This window comes from Erpetoichthys calabaricus, chromosome 4, assembly GCF_900747795.2.
Source record: "Erpetoichthys calabaricus chromosome 4, fErpCal1.3, whole genome shotgun sequence".
NCBI lineage: Eukaryota > Metazoa > Chordata > Cladistia > Polypteriformes > Polypteridae > Erpetoichthys > Erpetoichthys calabaricus.
The window spans coordinates 244,365,271-244,391,200 of NC_041397.2; the positions used below are offsets into that span (position 1 = coordinate 244,365,271).

Here is a 25,930-nt window from a genome sequence, read left to right on the forward strand (position 1 = left end):
CAGGTCTTTAAAATGTCTTCCAAGATGATCACGTATCGTAGCCTTGCATTTGCTTTCCAGGACAGGAGTTCTTTTTATAATAGAGAGATTTATTTCATCTTCTTGCCTTATCCAATCTTACATCAGTTTTTCAGATGCATTCAATTTTGTTGCAGCAGCACAGTTACCAATTTCTTTCACTATTTCAACGATGTTTAAAACCAGCTTCATACTTTCTTCTGATCGAACGCTCCATCGTAGATAATGGATGCTCTTACGATAAAGGTGTATGAGGGTGTGAAATACAAAAAACACACATCAGTGCAAACTTTGCTTTGGAATAATTCGGGTATTACCGGTGGTCACGTAGGTACAATAGAGTGTGAGAGAGGTTAGGAGCATGTGCTGATACAGCGCACTGCCGCACCCAAATAGAAAAAAAAAAGGCAGCGTGTTCCGTGCTTACTCTCTCAGGTGGGCGTTAGCATATCATAATCACATGTACAAATAGTGTGAGTTTTCTGCATTTGACTTATACGACCAACATGAGTATATACAGTAATTCAAATAACAGACTGGTTTCTTTCATCTAGTATTTAGTGAATAATTCATTGAGAATTGATACAAGTGTAGTTTCATAGTTGCTATTAAGCAGAGTGAGATAAGCAGACCAAGCAGACACTGCTACTCCTATCCCTTGCACTGAACAGATTCAGTTGAGCATGATGTTGTAAGACCTAACAAGTTTTGTGTACTATGTAAACGTGAATGTTAGATCAACTAATTTTCTGTATGAGGACTGCAGTTAGAGACTAAACCGCTTTATAAAGCCCAGTCTCATCTGTTATACTCTATCAGACATCATACCAAGTCATGTTCTTAAAGCAATTAACTGAACATTTGTCCATTTATTTTCCTTAATCTGTTTTTCTTGGAAGCTGGAGTCTATTATAAAAAAAATAAAGTACTTGCCTAAGACACAGGACAATCTTGAGTTAGTTGGACTTGAATACCTTGTATACTTTCATATTTGCATAGAGTCATTACATTATTTGTTGTAACTTTCACAACCCTTTCATTTATCTTTCCAGAATATTTATTTTTAGAGACCTTTCTGCAAACGATGAATTGTGAATGGAATGGCATTGATAGACTTCGTGTGGATAAATTTTACATGGTATGTATAGTGTTTTCTTGCTAAATAAAGAAAAAAGAGAAAATTTTGCAAATGATTTTCTTACGACAAAATTTATTTTGGTATATATATTTTTTTTAGCACTATGCACCAGCCACTTCGTGTCTCTGCCTCTTGCGTTGTGAAGAGGGGGGCTGAACGCCGCTAAAGAAATGTAGCTGCTCCTCCGAAACCTCCTCTTAAACGATGATACAATGGGAAACATACATTTTATTTTTTTTTTTTTTTTTACCTCCTCTGTGCTCGATCAACTGGCTTGCTGCTGCTTTTGCTGTGCTGCGTGATCTGCATGTCTCGCAGTGCTTCAAACATTTAAAAGCCTGTACAGCAGCTGTACTCTTTGTCTCGCGGGACATTAAAGTGTCTCCGAGAAAATCATGTCTCCACCCAAGATTTTTTTTTATATAATAGAGAGATATGTTTTAATCCAGTTCTATAAAATAATGGCCATTGACTATATAATCAAACTACCTTATTGGCAATCTTAATTTCTGCATTTAATTTACAGATTTACATTTAATTGTGAACAGATTCACAGCCTTTATAGAACAAAACTTTAACCCAATCAACACTGGCCATCTGGTTTCAGGTTATCACTTTTTAATACTGGAAATTATTTAGTGATTAAAGACATGTTCAAAGTAGCTATCTCAATGGGGTTTAATTGTGTTTTTTATTTGATATTATTGTAGTTTCACCGAAAATAAGCACTTTACATTTGCAGAATAAAACTAACCAAAAAAAAATTCAGTTAAGCCTTGTGATGCTTTTGAGATGTATGTCTTAAATGTTATATTCAAGCTTTAAAAGAGTTATTGGAATGTTCTAAAACTGTGAACAGTAAATGAAGTACAGTTTATCTTTTTATTTATTTTTTTTCTTCTTCTTCGAAGCTTGTCCGTCACATTCTAAGACGGACTTTTGAAGTTTTACAGAATCACAACTGGGAAGACAGGTATGTTTTTTGTGATCTGAATGTGCATCTTATTTTAATGGCTCTAAAACAAATCCAGATCCATATAATATCAGTGGTGTTGCTTGTTCCGGTAAGTCTTGAAAATGGTGAAAACGCAGACAGTCACACTTGCAGGTGCTATTTTGTTACTTAACACAATGTGGAGAAGAAAGTGTGTTTCTTTCCCCATGGTAGCATGACAGAAAAGTTTGATCAAATTTATTACAACACATATAGGCAAAACTTAAGTCTTTGTTGTATTAACTGCTTGGTGTAGCATCCTTAACATTATGTTTACCCCAGGAAACACAAGCCAAAAATGTTTATTAAGTACAGAAACTTGTAAATACCAACATGTCAACATAAATGCAGTAGAAAAGGTATATCTGGTGTCCACTGCTGGACTGATGCCTTTTGTAGTGTTGTAGACTACCACAGCAGAACCCCTGACAAGAACATTGACAGGTGGTGCACTGTGAACAGTGCTTAGGGGACTAAGGTCTTGCACATGGTTGCAATTATTTTGCCTTTTTGTCACACAGCACTGTTATGCCACTCTGAAGCGTCATGCAACTGATTTCACCAGGTACATCATGACGGTTTTCTCCTACAGTACCGTATCATGTGGTAACGTCTGTGTCAACGTCTGACCAATTCAAATCATAAATATCGCTTGATTTGAGCAATTCATTCATTCTTTAACTGCCTTTTTGGTTTTTCCTTTGTGTTTATAGTTGGTGGCTCTGCTTCATCCTTATATATTGGCGAGTTTTCTAAGTGTAGCAAAACATGTTGAAATATTCATGTTACTTCTTCCACTAGATAAGGCAGCAGAGTACTGTCCCACGTGTTATTCAGGCTTAAAAATGTAAAGCAGATAATTACACATCAACCCGAGTGTGACTTGTGGTTAACCATAATTGCATAGAATCCTGAGCCAGAGCCACGCATTAACGGGGTTAATGCCAAGGAGGTTGATTTAGATATACAGCGGAACCTCGGTTCACGAATGTCTCGGTACATGTACAAATCGGTTTACGACCAAAAAGTTCACCAAACTTTTGCCTCGGTTCACGACCACACACTCGGTATACGAACAAGCCAGGTTCCCTTTCGGTTTGTACATATTCAGTCTCTCCCTGTGCAGCGAGCAAGAGAGAGAGTGAGAGAGCACGACACACACACACACACACACACACACAGACACAGGCAGTGCAAGAGAGACAGATGCACACACACACAGGAGTGTGCTAGAGAGACACACACACAGGCGCTCCAGGCTCGCAAAAGAGACACACACATACACAGGCGCCCGCAAGAGAGGGAGGGAGGCATAAGGTAGAGAAGGCTTGTTTTTGTTTTCAGTTCTGTTTACAGTGATCGGTTTGTAGCCTGCATTGTTGCAATGTTACTTTTCTTGGTGGTTTATTAAATTACGGATTTTTCAAATGTTCATTTTTTTCCCCCTGTGCTTAAAACTCATTAAAAAAAAAAGGTGTTTTTAGCGAGCGGTTCCTAGCACTATAGTGCAAACTATTGCAGTGTTAGTTTTCTCTGTTGTTCAAGGTTTTCTCAGTGTTACTCAATGTTTTTACATTTAGTTTACGATTACACTGTGCATTCTATGGTATAATTAACTATATTTGTCCTTAAAAATTTAAAAAAATATATATTTACAGTACATACAGTTTGTACAGTCTGGAACGGATTAATTGTATTTACATACAATCCTATGGGGGAAATTGCTTTGGTTCACGACCAAATCGGTTTACGACCAGAGTTTTGGACGAATTATGGTCGTGAACTGAGGTTCCACTGCGATTATTGCCTCTAATTAAGCAGAGTTCCTGCTGTGGTAATTATGCTGCTCAACTACTAAATTATAAGTGCATTGTATCCTTTGCAATCAGTCATTTCATTTTAAATGTGGAGTTCTTTGCTTATTGGCAGTTTTTTAGTTTCCTTAAAATGTACGCCACACCAGATAGCAGAAACTGGAATATTGGTCTATGAGAAACCGGGTTAACACACACACAATTTTCTTGCAAGTATCCTGTGTTATGTGGCCATGTTAAACAATAACCAGGTTACACATAAGGATTCTGAAATTTGTGCACGTGTTAGATTTGCACACAATTCCAGCATCCACAGGTAGAAAAGGGTGGAAGCGGACACAAAGATATATTTCATGAGGCAAATGCTCATGCGATTACATTATTCCTTCCCCTGGTTGAAATAATCTATCTTGATATTTTGGAAATCATAAAATTTTTGTTGATGAAATTAATGTACAGTGCTAAGCCTGGTTTGAGAACATGACTTAAGACAATATAGTAATAATAAAAAGTATCCACTTTATTTTGCCTTTCACAGTCACATTGTAGTGTTTGCAGAATTTATTAAAATGTATTAATGGATGAAAAATAAGTACAGTGTGCGTTGTGGATATAGTTAAACTATATTTAAAATTCAATAGTTTATCTTAACAGAATTATTTTCTCTAAACTTTCAGTATTGTATGTATGTTTTTTTCCCTTTCTCACTTTACTTAGTCTCATGAAGAGGTTTTTGAATATGCTGAATAATAAAGTTTTGGATGTGTCAAGTGGTGCACCTCAAGGAATACGATTTCACATACTTGATATCTACATGCAAGAATTGGCTACTATAGGAGCAGATGAGGTAATAACGAAAAATGTTTAGTATGTGTAGTAATGTTCTGCTTTTCATATGTGTTTTAATTCTATTTTTTTTTATATAGGTGTCCCTGTATTAACTGATTTTTCTATTTAGAACTGGTTCCTGTATGCCATATATCGTTAATAAAAGTGTTTGATTTTCTTAGAATTACAGTCCTGATCTAGAGCAAATGTCCAAAAAAAAAATCTCAAACTCTTTAAAGTCAGTTCATGGGTGCTTGTAAACAGAAGTTATCATGGCACCATAAATGGATAGGACTCAACCCTGGGTCGGGCATCACTTTACTGCAAGGCCTACATACATAGACACACAAACACATTCACACTTTCACAAGATCAGTTTAGGATAGCCAAGCAGCACTTCTTTGAAATATGAAGGAAAACCTGTGTACCCAGAATAAAAGCCATGTAAAGCTCCAGCTTCACTAGGCCTCATGTTTTGGGCATGTACCAAATTAACATCATTCTGGACAAAAAATTTTAAATGCCTATCAGACAGCCTTGGTGTCACAATAACTCCTAAACCGTTGACAGCTGTGTTTGGTGTACTCCCAGATGGGCTTAAAGTGGAGAAAGACAAACAAACTAATTGCCTTTACTACACTATTGGCTTGTGGACTCTGTTAAGTCAGTGGGTATCTGTTATATACTATTTCAAATTGGAAAAAATCAGAATCTCACTTGGAGGATCTGTTCAAAACTCTTTTTTTTTAAAAAAATCTGGCAGGATCTAATAAATCTTATTTTAGAATAAGCACTTATATTGGGGAGAAAGACTCCTTTCCCTCTATACTAATCTCAAAACATTTTACTCTGGCTGTTTGCCTTTCTCTCTTTCTCATGGGTGGGGGTTGAATTGAATTTAGTTTTGTTACGTTTGACTTGATTGTATGGAATGTTACATGCTTTAAATAAATTCAGTAAAAGTTATAAAAAAAATTTTTTTTAAAAAGCAATATGGAAATAGGTTTACTGTACAGACTCTAGAGACAGAGTCTTGAATCCAGCATATTAATTCACCAAGGAGTTAACACTATCACCACTACACTTTTGTGCATTAGTATTGTTTTTTTTTTTTTTTTATAAATCACCATTTAATTCATCTATGTTAAAGGCATAAATTCTGTAGTATGTCATGTTCTCTACTAGTGTTGATCAGCGAATTCCGCCAAAGCGCAACTCGCAGCGAATTTGCTATGTTTGCCCTTGTCATCAAATTATTTATTTACAGATAATTTGGCTGCTTTAGGAGAACTTTTTTTTTCATCATCCAGTTCATCACTGTGAGTTTTTGTTTTGAGGCAATGGGAGTATCTTAAAGAAATAATCAGTCTGGTGATCTGCTGTCTTGGGGATTCAGTGTCAATTGAAATTATAAGTGTAACAGGATCCAATCAACTGAATTTACCACAGGTGGACTCCAATTAAGCTGCAGAAACATCTTAAGGATGATCAGGGGAAACAGGATGCACCTGAGCTCAATTTTGAGCTTCATGGCAAAGGCTGTGAATACTTATGTACATGTGCTTTCTCAATTTTTTTATTTTTAATAAATTTGCAAAAATCTCAAGTAAACTTTTTTCACGTTGTCATTATGGGGTGTTGTGTGTAGAATTCTGAGGAAAAAAATGAATTTAATCCATTTTGGAATAAGGCTGTAACATAACAAAATGTGGAGAAAGTGATGCATTGTGAATACTTTCCGGATGCACTGTACACATTCATTTCACTGTGAGCAGGCTTTAATCTGTACTTGGAGGTGAACTCCAATCCAGTCAGCAGTCTCATCCAAACAACTGTAGGTATGTGTATCTCTCAATGTCTTGGAGGTTTTGAAATATACTGCTATTGGAATTCCTGTCCACAGCCTAAAGTATTACAAGCACTAAGATCAGCTCTTGTAAATTCCTGCTGTGTCATCAACTGAATCTAATCTGAGATAAAATGGCTTATTTCAGTACAGGAATCTCTTTTACCACAGAGTCTGATTTTCCCTATGAGGTTTCTGAGAACTTTGCAAAGAGACTACCATATTGGGTGCTTGAAAAATTATACTTAGGATAAGGGATAGTAAAACTGGAAGTTCACATAGAGCACACAGACATCCTCAGACCACTTTAGTTATTTAAAGGAAAAGAAATGTTTATTGACATAGTTATATGAAATGCTTTGGAAGATTTTAGATTTTTAGAAGATTTTTTTTCAAGTAAGAAAAGAGCAAAAACAGATTACAGATTACTACAACAGTTACTTACTGAAATAGTGAATAACATTCCAGGCATGTGGTAGGGTTTTAGACCTACAGATTTTTTTCACAGTTGCACGTTTTACCTGGAAGAAAAACGTGAATACTTTTATTTTCCACCTGTTGGCTTCTTTTACTCAAACGTCTCCAATCTTTATTAGTCACCCCATATCACAGCTCTACACATAGGGATCAGTCAGGTTATGGGTCTTAAAACTTCATTTCTTGTAAAGTATAATCAGATAATTCACATTGATGCATGTTAAGGAATGCACGTAAATTGTTGAAGTTCTTTGTTCTTTTTTAAACAATGTAACTTAATTTTGTTTTATTTTTAAGAGACCGTTTTTTGTTCCTCATCCCAATTTGTCTAAATTACATTTCTGTTTGGAAAAATTAATGTAAAATGTTGACAGATTTAAGTAGTTCTTTGAGTTAATGCTTATTAGAACATAATCACTTAAATTAATGACTTAACTGTAATATTATTTCCTTTAAGAGTGACTTTTGATTACTTTTTTCATTGAGAAGTACTCCACAAATTTATTGATAGTGATAATTGTTGAAATCGATATGTGTCTGACATTCTTTGGTAGCATTAGCTAAATTAATGTTTGACCACTTGTTTGAATTTTGTTTTTTAGATTTGTATTTTCTAACTGTTGACTGTATTAAGCTGTAAAATTATTATAAGAGAAACAAATGTGTAGATGTATTCATGAGAATTTTAAATTAGTTGTACTCTATACACGAAAAGGCAAACAGTAAACACATTAAGAGAAAAAGGTGGTAAACTGACTTATAATACTATCTGTAACAATATGTATTTGCCCTTTCTAATACTTACACCTCTAATATAATTAATTGTAATATTTGTATTATTTAGTAAGTGCTCCTTCAGAATTTAAGATTGTTCTGAAAATAATCCTCCCAGTAAACCATGCAAACATTAAAATATAACATTATAAAAAATATAAATTCTTAGGTAAACCATCTTGTAACAATATTCTAACAAGTTAAATGGAGATATTGCCTTTAACATTTCTTTTTTATTTATCATTTTTAATGACCTTAAACTGCATGAAAATGTGCACACAACCATTGGGAATTATCTAGTTTTTAACTTTTTTTTTTTGTAACTGAAAATGCAATTTCAGTTACTTTCTAAAACCGCAAATTAATTTTCTTTTTTGTTTTTTATCTGTTGAAATTGTGGAACTCATCAAAATTAATCTGATTTGATTTCAGCTAACTGCAGAAAAGAATTTGCAGTTCATCAAACCATTTTGTCAGATTGCTGCTACGACAGAAGAGTGAGTACCATGTCTTTGTTTGCAATTTTCTTTTATGTAATTATTTTAATTTATGATTTTAAATAATCAATGTTAAACTCATTGCTCTTCACGTGTCTTCGTAAATGTTAATTTACATAAATATGTGTTAGAGGGAAATATTTAACAATGTTTATCCCTTCAGCATAAGGACATTTTAGAATATAATAATCAGTTCAGTAAAGCTTCAATGATTCCTTATCCCCAAAGATTACCATAAGAACTTTGAATCAAGTGCTATGTTCATTTCCGGTACGTTTCTTCAAACTTACATGAGAATAAATACTTTTGAATTTTTTGCTTAAGAATGTTTTGCTTAAGAATTTATTAACAAAATAACCTGATATCCACTTTATTTCTTCAATTTTGTTTCCATGTTGCACTAACTCAAATATTTCAGGTCCAGTGTTCCTGTACTAACCATACCTTGCTGCCTGGAAATAGCCAAGTTTCTTTGGTTTTGAACTTCTGATGTTGTTCTATTCTCTTCTTGTAATCCAAAACCAAAAAGTAATACTATGAATGTCTAAAACAAACAATTCATCTGTTCACAAGGGTTGTTGTATTTATTTTTAAAAATGTTTATTATTCCAGAAGTAATCTAAGGAAATGATTGGGGTTTTTTCACATTGATGCATTTAACATTTTTGTGTCCCTGTCTGGTTCAGTGAAGCACAATCTCTATTACTGGAATTAGCACCTGTATCATATAATTGTAACTCCTAACATCAACAAGTTTTTAAATAGATATATTGATACTTGTTGTCTAGATATAACATTCTAAATTGTTTTTTTTATGTTTAATTATTTTCAGCCAATCATTATTGTATGCCATTAAAGAAAACATCTTTAAAGATATCATAGACAAATCTGCTTTTGCAATTGAGGATTTAATGAAGGAGGTCCTGGAGAATAATCAAGATTGTGATAATACGTCTACTACAACTAATTCACATTTTGATTCACACAGACTAAATGGTATTCATCTTTCTATTTTTATTTATTTGTTTACTGCATTTATTTTTAATAGATAGTTTCAATTAATCAGTATTTCTTCAGTCTTTCATTTGGGCTTTACTTTATATCACAGTTTTCAAAGCAAGTACAATATGTTGTTGGTAAAGCTTTAAAAAACACAAGCCAGACAGGGTTCTTACAAGAAGGTGAAGTATAACACAAGACCAGTGGATAGAGTTGTACCCAGTTTATTTTATAGATTCACTGAGAAAGGAAGAAAATTTGCACTGTATATTTTAATGTTTTTGAATGATTAAGAAAAGTGGACAATATCTTTTTCTTCTTTAGTGCTTTTTCCCTCAGAAAACATAGTCCTTGGTGTAACAAGTAAATTCGAAACACTTGACACATGCAAATGTGGCCATTTTAAAAGATTACAGCACACCCACAACGATAATAAAAAAAATCTTTATTAAAAACAAAAAAAACTATTCAACTTTCATACATCACTAAGTGTATTGTCTCAGAACAAGACTGGTACCTTTCAAGATCTTATGTGGCCGAGGGGTCCAGTCATTTTTTTTTTTGTAAACCTTGAGACAGCAGTGACAGGAAGTTCAGTTTGGGACCAGCTTTTTCGAATCCGTTTTCTTTCCTCTTTTTCAGTTGACTTGTGCCCATCTCTTCAGAGAATCAGTCTATCTCAGTATTAGTGTGTTTTGTTAAGTAGGCGTTGAGGACAACTTTGTAGAACTTCATGTACCCACCTCTAGTTCTCTAACCTGTGCCCAGCTTATCCTCAGAAACTAGGGTAAAGCTGATGTCGCATAGCGTAAGCTCTAATCGGAGAAGGTGTCGGACTTGCTAAGTTCAGTTGCTGTTCACTATGCTGGAACTTCTCAACTTACATGACTAAAATTCTCTTGGCAAGTAAAATTACATTAACTGTATAATGACTTTCCATCTGTAGTACTCGCTACTTTTTCTGTAAGCCCATAACATGCTGTCTGATGGAGCAGTACAAAGAGGTAACAAGTGCAGTGACTTCAGTCGCAAATACCAGCTTTTTGCATAAAACACAAGTCATCAGATAGATTAGCCTCTTTTCTTCATTTTGAGGTCAAAACCAGTGTTCCTTATTCCTCATCCCTGCATTATATGCATTGTATTTCCAAATGACTGCTAATGCACACACAGCCCTTCCCTAAGATTTTAGACAAAATAAAATCTGTTTTATTTTTGTCAAGGTGAGTCATGGACTAGTTGGAATAAGTTGCTGGATATGTCAGACTATGTGACTGAAAGTTATGAGAGTATGCTGGCTACTCACAAAGATATGTAAATGAAGATTGTGACTGAAAATCAGTGGAAAAGTGATTTAATGGATCATGACCGTAAGCCATTCTAGCCCCTCCAAATGAGTTTTTCTTTCATGATTTTGGCTTTAGTGCTGGTCATTGTAGTTAATGGGCACACTGGGATTGGCATAAAGAAAAATGGCAAACGTAAGTTGCAGTCTTATTGTCCCAGATAGGCTAATATATTCAAGGTATAGCTTTCCAAATGCAGAAAAAGGAACCAGTTTGAGCTAGAAGACAACAGGATATTATTAATGCTATTGACATGATAAATAGAAGGGATATTTTAGATGTTGCAAATTAAAGTCCTGCAGTTAAAAAGCGAGAGGACATGGATAGCCCCTTTAATTTGGATTTGAAGTTCAAAAAAGGTGCACCCTCACAGATATGCTAACAGAATGTATTGTGTAGAAAGGAAATCACTAGAGTATAATCCAAAACTGGCAGGTCTGAGCTTTCATATCAGGTTTGTACAATGTAAGCAGTATACAAAGATATTTTTTGCTTTAATTACAAAACAAATGCTTACATAATACCTGTTTTCTGTGTGAACAAACATTTGTAAAACATGCCCTCAGAAGAGCATTGAGTCTAAGTCTAAACAGCTCACATTATATATCGGACAATCAAAGCTTGCCTAACACATGACCCATATATTAGTGCTTTCCTCTGTCATAGTTTGCAGAACTGGCTGTTGTTCACAAATTTGATAGAAGTCAATATTTCCAATTAACCGTGTCTCCCAAAGGTTTCAAAAGCAGTTACATAGGTTCAGTGTCGTGTAGTGTAATTCAGGTGTACCATACCGGCCTACTTCAAGCAAAACAAGCCTGGAGTGACTGCATACCTTGGTCAGTTTAAACATTTACCCATCTCAGTAAATGGGTCCTCCATAGCCACAACACAGTAGAACACAGACATTGTACAAAGTTTACCATATTATTTCTATTCACCTGTTCTTTTCTATACAAATCTTGTAACGTTGAATTCTTTCCATATGCCCCTTAAATGTGCAGCGTGTAAATGTCAAAGCTGTATGTAATAAGTTAAAGTTAACCACGGTTCACTGTATGTTGTTTTTCATCTAAATCCTCTGAATACGATTTCATGTGAAATTGTGTTTTCTAGTGACTATCAACAAAGGCCAAGGTATGTCACTAGGAAAGTCATGAATTGATCCATGCCATGAATGGTTTACTCATGAGCAATTTTATTAGCATGTTCAAGAGTAACCAGCTCCAATGAACTAATAATATTAGCTCCTAGTTTAAAAACTGTTTTAGGTGTTATGCCACGAATGCATCAGTGTCAGTGTTTTCTATGTGATCAGCTAGCAAACATTCATTAATTGACACAAGTGTTGTGAATTTTCAAGGTAAGAAACATAATGAAGAAGCAGATAATGAAAATGTTTCTACGATATCAGAAGAAAGTGATGATATTGGCCCTGTTCTTCAGGTACTTTTTACTTGTTACAGTTCATTTTTTCATTTCTTTTGAAAATGTATCTAATCAAAGTAAATAACCTGGTTAGCATGTTTTATGCAGATTAAATTTTTAAAGTTCAAGGGACTCATGTATAATGCAGTGTGAGTGTGCACAAAAAAATCCAGATGCATAAAACTGTGTACGCCAAGTTCCATGCACTTCTCCTTTATAAATCCCAATGAATATGAAATTTAACGCACATGCACGCGCCTGCAGTCCCACCCCTACTCCTTCCAGATTTTTGCATATTTGAATATGTAACTCAATATAAATAGCCCTTTCAGTTGAATGTTTTGTTAAAAGACTGGTAAAAGCACACATAAAAAAACAATTTCACCAAATGCGAAGTGGAGGTCCTAGTCAGTGGAGTGGAGGCAATGAAAAACTTACTTTTTGATGGCTTAGGCAGTGATATGAGCAACAAAAGGAAATTGATGAAATGACACTCAAAAGTTCAAGTTCAGAAAGTCACACGTGTCCAAAAAAAAAAAAAAAAAAAAAAATTGCCAAATGTCAAAGTCAACATGAAAAGGTGAGTCGTAGCCCACCGTCTGAGTGTCATACGGAAGCGTATTAGGGCACAGTGAAAAGGAAAAAAAATAGGGAGACTCTGAAGAAACAAACGATCGAAATGTTAACTTTAATCTCATTGTTTATTTTGTCATTAAAGTAGAACGTCGTAAATTTTATCTTAAAATCAAATGTTTAATTTACTAAGAGTTTTTCAAATCTCATCATAATTAAAGTAGAACATTAAATGTTTCGTGTTCTATGTGTTTGAATCACTATGTGCTCCTTAAACCGGCTTTCTCTTTCGCAGGCAGTGATCATCACACAGAATACATTGCATTCATTATATTACAGCTATCTGAACATTTTAGAATACAAAGATGTATACTTGATGTTATTTTCGTGATGTATTAAACAGGAGGGCATGGTGACGCAGCAGTAGTGATGAGCTGGCACCTCATCCAGGGATTGTTATTGCCTCCCCCAAGATGCTTGCTGGAACGCCCACAACCCTAGATAAAATAATTTGTTGCAGCAGTACTGTGTCTGTCAAATGTACCAACCTCCAGTTCATGTCATTCTTTTTTTCTTTTCATGTAACCAATTGGTACAATATTAGCTCTGTAATAAATGTAAAATGAGCTGTAAGCTTAGAACAGCAATTCTTCAAAACTTTTGAAGAACATTAAAAAAATCTCTGTAATATTGAAGAGCATTTAAAAAGCTTCATAATTTGTTTAATTATTCCATCCATCTATCCATCAAGGATTTTTCGCCAGTCCCAGTAAACATACGGCAAAATGGAGGAACAATCCCTGAACAGAGCGCAAGGTCATTGCTACCGCTGCACCACTGTGCCTCTATGTTTAATAGTTGCTTGAATGCATTTCATCATAAAAATATCAAGTATACATCCTAGTATTCTGACAGCACACAGCTCCAAGGGGATAGCTCTTGTAAATCTAAATTGACTTAGAAGCCAGTTATCATCATCTGTAAATGCACAAACTCTTCTATTGAATTGAATTCCTTTATTGTCATTTTATGATATAATGAGATTCAATATGCACATCCCCCATAAACATATTTTCCTATAAAATGGTAAAACAATAATAATATGATAAAAAAATGAAAAATGTATATTGTACTTATGCTTCATATTATACAAGTACATATAGTGTAGATAGTGCAAATGGTCATAAAGTGACTCAGGTTGTGCAATATTACAGTTGTAGTGCAAGTTTACAGTGAGGTAATGATAATTTATAAATAAAAACAGTTCTACCAGGAGCATTTGATGGACTGATTGAGTTAGTTTATAGCTCTTGGGATGAAACTGTTTGTAAGCCTTGAGGTCTGTGCAGGAAAGGCTCTGAAGTGTTTTTCAGATGGGAAAAGTTCAAATAGATTGTGTGCATGGCCGAGTGGAATCCATGCAGATGCTGGTGGCTTTCCTGACGCATCGTGTGCTATAAATGACCTCCAGGGCTTTCTGATCAGCTGCTGAACCAACAGAACACATACTGTGAGTTATGCTTGATGTTGGCAGGGATAGGTAATTGTGCATTGATGTAACTGAAAATGCTCTTTTGGATGTGATTTTTGTAATCGTTATAATAACAAGATGATTAGAAGTTTAAAAATATTTTCCATTGTAATTAATAAAAAAAGAAAAACAGATTTTGTTTGCTGTTGTGAATGCCCAACAGTTTTGGCATAAAACTATAGTATATCGGAGAAGTCTGGTTTAAGAGTGTATCAGAATCATGAGCAGAACAATAATGTTTAGAGTAACACAAGTACAGTGGAACCTCGGTTTGCAAGCATAATTCGTTCCGGAAACGTGCTTGCAGTATCAAAGTGAATTTCCCCATAAGAAATAATGGAAACTCAGATGATTTGTTCCACAACCCAAAACTATTAATATAAAAATGATTAATACAAAATATAAAGTAAAAATACATAAAACAAATTAACCTGCACTTTACCCTTGAAAAGAATCATGGCTGGTGTGAGTGAGTTTCTAAACTCTTGTAGGATTCCAACCAATGGGACGACACGCGGAAGAGCGTCCCAAAGCAATCGCAGTCTCCCAGTGCTGTAGCAGTTCGCCGTAAAAGCGAATCGAAAAAGATCATGGACATGCTATAAGCGCCTGCTGGCGATGGGTGATACAAGGAACATTACAAATGCACAGGGCCCAGTACTTCTTGGCCACGACCCTGCCTGACTGCTGTGTCTTTGTATAGGAGAGTGGCAGATCCTGTTACAATCAATAACCGCGCTGTTGCTGTTTCAAGCTGAATAAAGCTGGTGTTGCTAAAGTACTGAGACTCAGCTTCGTGTTTTGGGGTGCAAGACGGGGACTCGCACGTCACAGCACACACATGCTCACACACACACAGAGTCACAATGCTGTAGTAAACAGTATATGCTCGTACGGATGTTGACTATATGAGTGAGGCACGCCAACTCAGACGGAGAATAGGAGACGATTGCCCACAATCCCACAGCGAGAGAGAGAGAAGAACCATCAGCTCAGTTGTGATCACATGACACTCAGCAGACAAAGCGTATACATACTACTCATATTGCAAGACCTCTCTCGTTTATCAAGTCAAAATTTATTAAAAATTTAGCTCGTCTTGCAAAACACTCGTAAACCAACTTACTTGCAAACCGAGGTTCCACTGTATTTAGCATTCTCTTCTTAGTACAAATATAGGTTAAAAAGCAAAACGAGGTTAGAAAAATCAAACTACATTACTGTTCATTTTACTAATTAGAGTTAGGGGTGGGCGGTATGACTAAAATTCTATATCACGGTATTTTTCTAAATTATCCCGGTTTCACGGTATTCGACGGTATTTTTTTCCCCATGCATGAGTGGATGTTAACCACATTTTCCACTGCAATTACTGGCTAAGAATAACCTATTCCGCTGTCAAGAGTATTGTACATTGTACAAAAAAAACATTTTAATGTGCATACAAGTATTAATACAGGTTTGCATTGCCCCATAAAGTGATAGTTTTCAAGGGGGTGGCACTAATGGAGAAGGTATCACATTGCATAACAGATGCAGTCAAAATATAGAACCTTTTTATTGAACAACTTTTGCAAAAACTTAAACTATAATTTTGACAACATATTTTCAACCATACAAAGAGGCATTTAGACTTAGTAAAATATCCAGAAGTGCTTGTCAAAAGTTGTATTGCACTGAATATGTCTTAGAAAAGGAATAAATAGTAAATATTTTTTGTAAACCAACTACACTTTCTGTTAATGTTAACAATCTCTGTCCACTGACACGTTAAAGTGACTTTTTAAACAACTTTATCATCATTAAACTGCGTAATATTTGTACTAATAAATAATAACAATAAAATAAGTAATAGTATTATTACTGATAGTTGCACTATTACTTCAAGACTTTAAGCCCAGGTGCATTACACAATATTCACCAAATTAAAATAAAATAAAACAAGTGCAACTTGGTGATGACATCTTTACCAGCTGAACCATCATTTAGGCAAACTGCATTAATATGGACCTTGCTTCAAGCTAAGCTATTTGCATAAATAATAAACCTGCAACTTGCATTTATAATGCTATTTGTGGTATAGCCCTACGGAATCGTATTAGGGCCACGGTGAAGAAAAAAACAATACGGACACAGGGAACAAAAAAAACAATCTATATGTCGAGAATAAAGTCAACATTTCCACTTTATTCTCGCCATTTATGTTGAGATTAAAGTCAACATTTCCATTTTATTCTCGCCGTTTATGTTGAGATTAAAGTCGACATTTCCACTTTATTCTCGCTGTTTATGTTGAGATTAAAGTCGACATTTCTACTTTATTCTCGCCGTTTATGTTGAGATTAAAGTCGACATTTCCACTTTATTCTCGCCGTTTATGTTGAGATTAAAGTCGACATTTCCAATTTATTCTCATAGTTTACTTCATAAATAAAGTAGACTGTCGTAAACTAAACTTCTTCCTAAAATCAATGTTTAATTTACTAGATTTTGTCAAACCCCGTCATAAATTAATGCAGCACACCATACAGAATACATTCACTTCATGATATTCCTGCTTTCTGAAAATTTAGAATGCTAAGATAAATACTTGATATCATTTTCATGATGAAATGCATTAAAGCAGGTGTTAAACATGCACGGTAGTGAGGCGGTAGTGCTGCTCCCTCGCAGTAAGGGGTCCCCAGGTGTATGTTCAGTGTAGAGAACTTTATGGCAGGTGTGACGAGGCTCCAAAAGACTGGATGTATGAATGGGTATCGCACAGGTTTAACTTAAATATCGTGTAAATGTTGGGTTTGTGGTCTGGTGGTCGGAGACACAAACACAGAATTCAATGCATGTTCTTCTGAGCGGGCTATCTTTATTGCACGCGTGCTGTCTCTATCTGACGTACCAAAACCCCAGTTCCTATCCTTCCTTTTTCTTTCTCCACATAACCAATCACCACACGATAAACGTCTTTGTGAAATTAAAACTAGTTATAAACTTAGCCCACGGAGTATCTTCGTTAATATCTTCGTTAAAAATATCTTCGTTATACGTGTTTAATTATGCCATCCATTCAGAGTTGCGCCCATCCCTGAACGAGTCGCCAGTACATCGCAGGGTGAACACAAGCAAAACATACACTAGCAGGGTCAATATAGCATAACAAACCCCACATCCTATATGACTTTGAAAGGAAACTGAAGCACGCCGAGTAAACCCACCAGAAAAACATGCAAATGCAAGGCAGGGTACATCCGAGACACCCCTTGCTGTGAGGCAGCAGTGCAACCTCCACGCCGCTGTGCCCCCACATGATTAATGCATGCTTTAATGCATTTCACCATGAAAATTATATCAAGTGTTTATCTTAGCATTCTAAATGTTCAGAGAGCAGGAATGTCATGAAGTGAATGTATTCTGTGTGGCGATCGCTGCCGGCGCCTCCTCTTAGTGCAAGAGGAAGTCAGTTTAAGAAGCTTGGGGAACACTTAACACAAAGCATTTAATGTGCTATATAACTTATGACAGTGTTTGAGAAAATCTAGTAAATTAAATATTCATTTTATGATGAAGTTTAGTTTACGACAGGGGTGTGCAAAGTCATTCCTGGAGGGCCGCAGTGGCCGCGGGTTTTTGTTGCAACCCAGTTGTTTAATTAGAAAACAATCCTTGCCAATAATTACATTTCATGGCTTGTTAGTGCTTTAACTCTGCTAAGTCAAGTCATTCTCATATCCTAGATTTTTTTTTTCCATTCTAAAGATATCATCCAAATATTTTGAAGTGTAAAACGGATGGGTAATTCTCAATCCTTCACTTTTTTCTCTTCTCTTTCCTTCCAAGTATTTAATTAAACCAAATAGTGCCTGATAAATACACACAGGCGTAAAGGGTAACAAGCAAAATGGATAACTGCTGGTTTCTTTTGTCATTTGCATCTTATTGCTAATAAGGAGCAATTACAAACCAAGAATGCAGCTGTTTAAGACTTAAATAAGCAATAAGGGTTCAAAATCTTAACGAGGGAGATAACTAAAATGAAGCAGAAGTGTTTCTAGAGCAATTAGTGCTTCTTATTAAGCAATTGGGTTGGAACAAAAACCTGCAGCCACTGCGGCCCTCCAGGAATGAGTTTGCACACCCCTGGTTTACGATGTTCTACTTTAATGACAAATTTCGAAAATAAAGTCAACATGTCGACTTTAATCTTGACATAAACGGCAAGAATAAAATAGAAATGTCAAGAATAAAGTCAACATGTCATCACACTATTATACAGTACCCAGGTAAATTACACTGTATTGAAAACAAATAAAACAAGTACAAATTGGCTTGCAGTATTATCCAGTAGTATAGAAACAGTATTTACACATTTGAACATAATGGTCCACATCCGACCTTTTAAAACCAAAGTATCTCCAGGAAACGGACATGATTTCTTTTTTTCAGCAAAAGTTCTTCTGTGTCATTATGTTCAACTTTATCGTCAGCTTCAGTTTCGGAATGTTCTCTGTCCATTTTCACCGCGCAATACCTACACTACCACTACCTATTTAATGGAGTAGCAGTGAAAAAGAGCCCCTGTGCAACAAATCTGTGTTTAGCGGTGTAGCAGTGAAAAAGGTCCCCACTTGAACAGTTTCCCGCTGCGCCACGTTCCGAATGTTGTTTAGGCAATTTAAACCGGTGTTGCAGTATAAGAAAAATCCATATCATAAAAAAAATAAAAAACGGTTTTCGGTATGAACCGGTATACTGCCCAGCACTAATTAGAGTACAAGCCAACAATTCAAAATTATAAAAAAGTCTGATTTTTTTGAATTGATGTGCCAAAACAGTTCTGAAAAATACCCTAGTACGTGTGACCCCCAGATCCTGAATGTTTATTCATATTGTGTAATTTTTGTGTGCAAGTCAGAACTTGCACTGAAAATGTCCATTAATGAAAATATCTGCAAAAATTCATAATACTTTATTGCTTATTTTTCAGAAAAACATTTCAAGCTTATTAATAAAATGACAGTGAAGCAATATTACTGTACTTAAAATCACAAAACACAAATAATTTAAACCGAGGGTAAGCAGAGTACGTTGACCTTACGTTTTCAGCAGTTTGAGTAGTCAGAACAATGACACAAAAACCCACTACTAACTGACAATTGATCTGTCAGCAGAGAGATGGCCGTTAAAATGTCACCTCTTCCTCCTAGTAGGTATGCTCCCCGATATGATATGGCTGGGATGTGTACTTGGGACACTGGAAATTACAAGCAGCATATTTCACTGCTTAGATAAATGAACACCTGTGCCTTACTAAGCTTACTCCTCATGCTGCCAGTTACATTCAGTGACACGAGGGCACAAAATGATTGAAAATGGTGACAAAGTATATAGTGTGCAGTATTATTCCTCTTTGTTAGTGTCGGCTGCTACGTATTCATCTGTGTCAAAACTACTTTGCTTGGTTCCCTGGATTTTGCTAAATTAATATTGAAATTTGGGTGAAAAGAAAAATGTTTGGGTGTTGTATTTTTTAATTTGACTTCTGTAAGCAGATTCTCAGCTTTATTGCATACCATGTACACAGTGACTTAGTGCTAAAATTAATGTGAGGTAAGCAACCAACTGTTGCTTTACAACTGAGTGTCGATTTTTGCATTTCAATAGGAATGTTTTGAAATAATATTTGAAAAATGACTTTCTATTTGATGGCTCTAATATTTATTGCAGTGTCTTCTAGGATTACATTTTGTTTAAGTATATTCTTCTTTGCCTCTTTTAGTATCACAGGATGTTAACCTCCTTAACATTATTTACCCCTGGAAAAATGAGCCAAAAACTTAGATTTTATTTAAACTTCTCAGATTTTGACTAAAATTCATGTCTTTTTTTTCCTCTTGTTAATTTTTTACAAATGTGTAAAAATATATGTTTCCATGCATCTTACAATTTAATGTGTCAATATCAAACTACACAATTCAGGCCTATCGCTCTCTCTCTGCCTGGAGTTTAGGAGGGTGGAATGATTGTGAACTTCAGTTTTTTTTTGATTTGCACTTCCTTTCTTAACTTCAGCTGAATTTATTTTATATATTGTAGCATATTGCCTCTTACAGGCCCAGAGCACTGCATATATTTAAGGATAAAGTTACCTTCAAAACTTGCAAAAAATAAACCCACACAGCTTATTCTGGTGGTGCTGAGCAGAAGACAGCAACCAGTACTGGAATACATTGAAAAGTATAAATACATTGAGTTGGATAGCAGTAGAAAATGGAAACAAATTTCCGCTCTATACATATTGTATCTGATATTGACAAGTTAGATGCTTGGCATCAACTTTAGCCATTCCTTAACACTGTTTATCCTCCTTTTGGTAATGTCATATTCTAAACTCCAGTGCTAAAACTGCCACTACCACTTATTGTGTGCATTACATGTGCTAGTACATTATATAATCATCTGGATGAGTATGGGAATTACAAATGTTTTGACATTGTAATGTAATATTGCCATTCTTTAACACCATTTAACATTCACAAATCACTTTCAGCAACAGCTTATTGCTGTTTGGCTGTGGTTGGATTGTTATTCCTGTCATCAAATAAATTGGTAGCCTTCTGTTCAGTTGGGAAAAACGAACCTCCTGTTCTAATGTGTGCAGCTTTACAAATCTTACTGTTTATTTGGATGAGATAGAGCTTCAAGAGCTACACACACATCATACTGGTGGAAACACTTGAGAGCAATTCACTTAATAAAGAAAGTAACTTTGGATTTTCTGAATACGCAAACTGGTATGATTTAAAAAGAAAACTATAACTTTCAGCTGGGTGTGTCATCTATCTAGCTGTAGAAATTTTGGTCTAATATGTCTTGAATAGCCATTGATTTGTGGGTTTTTTTTTTGTGTTGCCTTTTCATACAAACTTTTGCCACCATGATCAAACATCCCCTGTGGTTAATTAACATGGGCTTTGTATTTGGATTGAGAACTAGGTAGTGCCAGTATGAAAGTTTATTAAATGTATTGTATGTTTAAAAATAATATTGATGTTAAAATCTGCAGTTGCCATAAGAATACATGTTGTCCCGCCTATATCTGAATATATTTGAAACATACTGCACATAATGGTTAATTTGAATCTCAAATTCTGTTCAGATTGACAGCCTGAATGTGTGATTGGTTGCCAGCATGGAAAGTGCATCACAGGATATGGAATGTTGAGAGTAAGCCCCTTAGAGAAAGAAGAGAGTGAGCAAGTGAGTTTGAGTTCAGCCTTGGTCAGTGGTGTTTGTCCAGCCTTTTTGGTGACAGCAGATTGTATCAGATTAGAAGGATAGAACCATTTTTGTTGTCCTTTTTAAATAAGGTCCTTTTAAGTGAGCCTGACCAGAATGGAATTTGATAAGTTAAATGGCAGAGCTGAATTAGGGCAAGAGTTCGCTGGAAGGAAGAAAGGAATCCAGAATTCTGAAAGACAGATTTGGAGAAAAGAGAAGTGGGTGCACTTTTGCACAGGAATCTGAATCATGCAAGTGATCAAACCCCTCCAGTGTGTGGAGATGTAAATTGGCACTAATTGACATACCTGCATATCCTTAGAAGTTAGATAGCTTTTTTTCTTTTGCTTTACATTCTGCTTTGCATTCAACCCTTTTTAAAGCTCTATTATGTGTTTATACATGCACATTTTAGATAATTTTATGTCCTGTGATGATTCTGGATTTGGAGTTTATGTATGTGAGTACCCTATTCTGTTACAGTAATGTATGTGCTTTATTTCACAATGGAGAATTGTATGTGGATTTAAAGGTAAGAATGATGAAATCTTATTAAAATTCATCTGTCTTATGTTGAAAGTGTGATGGATTGTAAAAGTTTTTTTTGATTTCATCATCATAATAATAATGTTTTAAAGAGTGTTTTTTTAACTGTGATGTGTAATTCTTTTTTGTCATTTTGCCCTAGTTTGATTACAAGGCAATTGCAGATCATCTCTTTGATTTGGCCAGAAGGGGCAGTACACCACTTCAGAACAGAAAGATGATTTACAAATTAGTTAAAAAGTAGGTGTGTTTGTAGAAATATGTATATTTTTATGGCCTTATTCTGTGTTTAATAAAATATTGAAACTGTAATTTCTTGCTTTGTACTTTTAAAGTCAGTGCTTTACCTTTCTGTATCTGTTATGTTATATTAAGTAAATACCTGCAAATTAATAACAGCTTTGTTTATTCATTATACTAAAAAGGTGATTTTTAAGGAACCTAATGATGATCTGTACTCACATGTTTTTGTTTATTTCTTTGTCTTACCTTAATTTACATTATATTTTGCATGAACAGTACACAAGTGTAACTATATTTACCTTAATCTTCAGTAGCTTGTATTTTTCCAACCATTTGCTCTCAAGATAACAAAATATAATGGAATAAACATAAAAGGGCACAAAAGGAAATAGAAAGTACATAATAAACCGTATATTGGTACCCAAGATCCTATTGTATTACAGTAGTTTAAGAATACTGGTGAATGAACTCTGTAAAATTGGCTTTGCTGTAAGTTCGGCAAAATTACATAAATATTTGGGAACTTCGGTAAACTCCATGAAATGCATTGAAGTCACTCAACTAGTTTTGAGTGGATTGTAATGGTGCAGTGGTGTTTTAATTGTCCTTAAAGGCTAGAGAAAACAATGCCATCAACACTAGACCAATTGTTGTAGCCAGAACTGTAATTTGAGAAGTGAGGCAGCCATGCTAACCACTGTGCCCCCCGTGCCTCAAACAACAGAAGATGCAGACAGAATGATAACCACAAACACAGTACAACAAATGGCCCCAACCAAGCAATAAATTAAAAAATATATAACATTGCACTTGGAGAGTTCCAAACTTAGGTCAAATATTAGCCGTGTGTTAAAACAGCATGAAGATGGCTCTTTCCATTATCTGAGGTTGTGACTTCGGAAGCGGCTGCACATCTTTTTTGCATCCAATCAAAACTTTACATTTTCTATATTCCTAATGGAAGAATAAAGTGCCGTGTAAACAGTAATAAATCATTCGTTATTATTATTATTTCACAGGGTCGTGTGTATTTTCTCTGAGGGGGAGGGCTCCTTTAAGGCTTTTTTGGATGTATCTCCAGCACATCACTAATTATGTATGCATATTTGCCTTGTTGTGCTGCGCTGCCTACTCAGAGAGATCAGAGTGTTATATATCTAGTAGCAAAGCTTTTCATTATCTTCAGCTAATCTACCCCTCGAGTGAAAACCCTACAATTTATTTATTTATTTTATTTGTATTAGGGCTGGGAATCGATTTAAAAAAAAAAATTGCCTAATTATATGGAATTAGTGACATCTAACATTAAAACATGCAATAATAAAATAAATCGTGAAGTAAATACACACTGAATCACAAAATGAATGTAGAATCAATACAAAGGAATTTTAAAAAATTTAACGGCATAGTTTAAACTTGAACAATGACCCGAAACCTGACCTTTAACAAAGTACTATCCTGAGCAAGTGCAACCTGAATATGAAAGCCTTCCTAAAAGTGAAGTTGAAAAGAAGGCAATAAGAAAATGAGGCAAATGTATTAATTCTCCAATTGGTATGGCATATGAGAAACAGACTTATCAAAATTAAAAGATTGAAATTACTGTATACTTTGAATGCACTGCTAAAGACTGATTTAATTTAAATCATAAGCATCTCTTAAATAGGTATACAGTAATCCCTCCTCCATCGCGGGGGTTGAGTTCCAGAGCCACCCGCGAAATAAGAAAATCAGCGAAGTAGAAACCATATGTTTATATGATTATTTTTATATTGTCATGCTTGGGTCACAGATTTGCGCAGAAACACAGGAGGTTGTAGAGAGACAGGAACGTTATTCAAACACTGTAAACAAACATTTGTCTCTTTTTCAAAAGTTTAAACTGTGCTCCATGACAAGACAGAGATGACAGTTCTGTCTCACAATTAAAAGAATGCAAACATATCTTCCTCTTCAAAGGAGTGCACGTCAGGAGCACAGACTGTCAGAAAGACAGAGGAAAGCAAACAAATCAATATGGCTGTTTGGCTTTTAAGTATGCGAAGCACCGCCGGTACAAAGCTGTTGAAGGCGGCAGCTCACACCCCCTCCGTCAGGAGCAGGGAGAGAGAGAGAGAGAGACAGAGAAAAACAAACAGTCAAAAATCAATACGTGCCCTTCAAGCTTTTAAGTATGTGAAGCACCGTGCAGCATGTCGCTTCAGGAAGCAGCTGCACAGAAGATAGCAACGTGAAGATAATCTTTCAGCATTTTTAGACGAGCGTCCGTATCGTCTAGGTGTGCGAACAGCCCCCCTGCTCACACCCCCTACGTCAGGATCAGAGAAAGTCAGCGCAAGAGAGAGAGAAAGAAAAGTAAGTTGGGTAGCTTCTCAGCCATCTGCCAGTAGCGTCGCTTGTATGAAATCAACTGGGCAAACCAACTGAGGAAGCATGTACCAGAAATTAAAAGACCCATTGTCCTCAGAAATCCGCGAACCAGCAAAAAATCCGAGATATATATTTAAATATGCTTACGTATAAAATCCACGATGAAGTGAAACCGCGAAAGGCGAAGCGCAATATAGCGAGGGATCACTGTACATTAAAACTTGTTTTAAGTGTTTTTCACATGGTGCGCAATGAGAGCTACCCAGGTGCTCCATATAGGACTGCCTGTTTGATCGGGCAAAGGGTTGAAACAGCTGGGAAAAGTAGAACAATCTAGACGACAATGGGCCATTCAGCCCAACAAAGCTCACCAGTCCTATCCACTTAATTTTTCTAAAAAAACCTCCGGTTTAGTTTTGAAAGTCCCTAAAGTCTTACTGTTTACCACACTACTTGGTAGCTTATTCCAAGTGTCTGTGGTTCTTTGTGTAAGAAAAACTTACTGATGATTATGTGAAATTTACCCTTACTGAGTTTCCAACTGTGTCACCATGTTCTTGATGAACACATTTTAAAATAACAGTCTCGATCCACTGTATTAATTCCCTTCATAATTTGAAACGCTTCAATCATGTCACCTCTTAATCATCTTTTGCTTAAACTGAAAAGGCTCAGCTCTTTTAATCTTTCTTCATAATTCATCCTCTGTAACCCTGGAATGAGCCTAGTCACTCTTCTCTTTTCTAGCGCTGCTATGTTCTTTTTGTAGCCTGGATACCAAAACTGCACACAGTACTCCAAATGAGGCCTCACCAGTGCATTATAAAGGCAGAGCAAAACCTCCTTGGACTTGTACTCCACACAGCATGCTACAACAAAGTGAACTCACTTTGTTGTTAAAGCCATTTGTCTCTCTTGGGGTCACTGAGAACTTCATGCATTGTATTTGGCTTGGATCCATGCTAATTGCTAACGGTGTTTTTAAGTGTGCCACTATGTAAAGTTCATTTTCTTCTGGTTAAGGGTATAGATTGTTGTTACATATAAAGAATGTTTCTTGCCAGTTTAATATGATGTATTACTGACATCTTATTGGTTTCTTGTCTGTCATGGTTTTTGTTATATATGCATGCACTTCCATGATTATATTTTTACATTTTTTTCATTCTGTAGATTTGAAGATCTGAGCGAAGGTAGGAATTTTCATTTTTACTAATTTTACCATTATTATTT

General features: G+C 35.5%; 1 protein-coding gene across 2 annotated transcripts in view; it reads left to right on the forward strand.

Moving 5' to 3' along the window:
• The window catches only part of LOC114650721 (ribosomal RNA processing protein 1 homolog A-like), a 61,937-nt gene that overhangs the window by 16,519 nt on the left and 19,488 nt on the right, over nt 1–25,930 (forward strand). For both annotated transcript variants that reach the window (XM_028800528.2, XM_028800529.2), the window contains exons 4-11: nt 1,071–1,156; nt 2,068–2,129; nt 4,682–4,811; nt 8,322–8,386; nt 9,219–9,382; nt 12,095–12,177; nt 22,227–22,324; nt 25,871–25,890. In XM_028800528.2, coding sequence (XP_028656361.1) covers nt 1,071–1,156; nt 2,068–2,129; nt 4,682–4,811; nt 8,322–8,386; nt 9,219–9,382; nt 12,095–12,177; nt 22,227–22,324; nt 25,871–25,890 — 708 coding nt within the window. The remainder of the gene's footprint in view (nt 1–1,070; nt 1,157–2,067; nt 2,130–4,681; nt 4,812–8,321; nt 8,387–9,218; nt 9,383–12,094; nt 12,178–22,226; nt 22,325–25,870; nt 25,891–25,930) is intronic.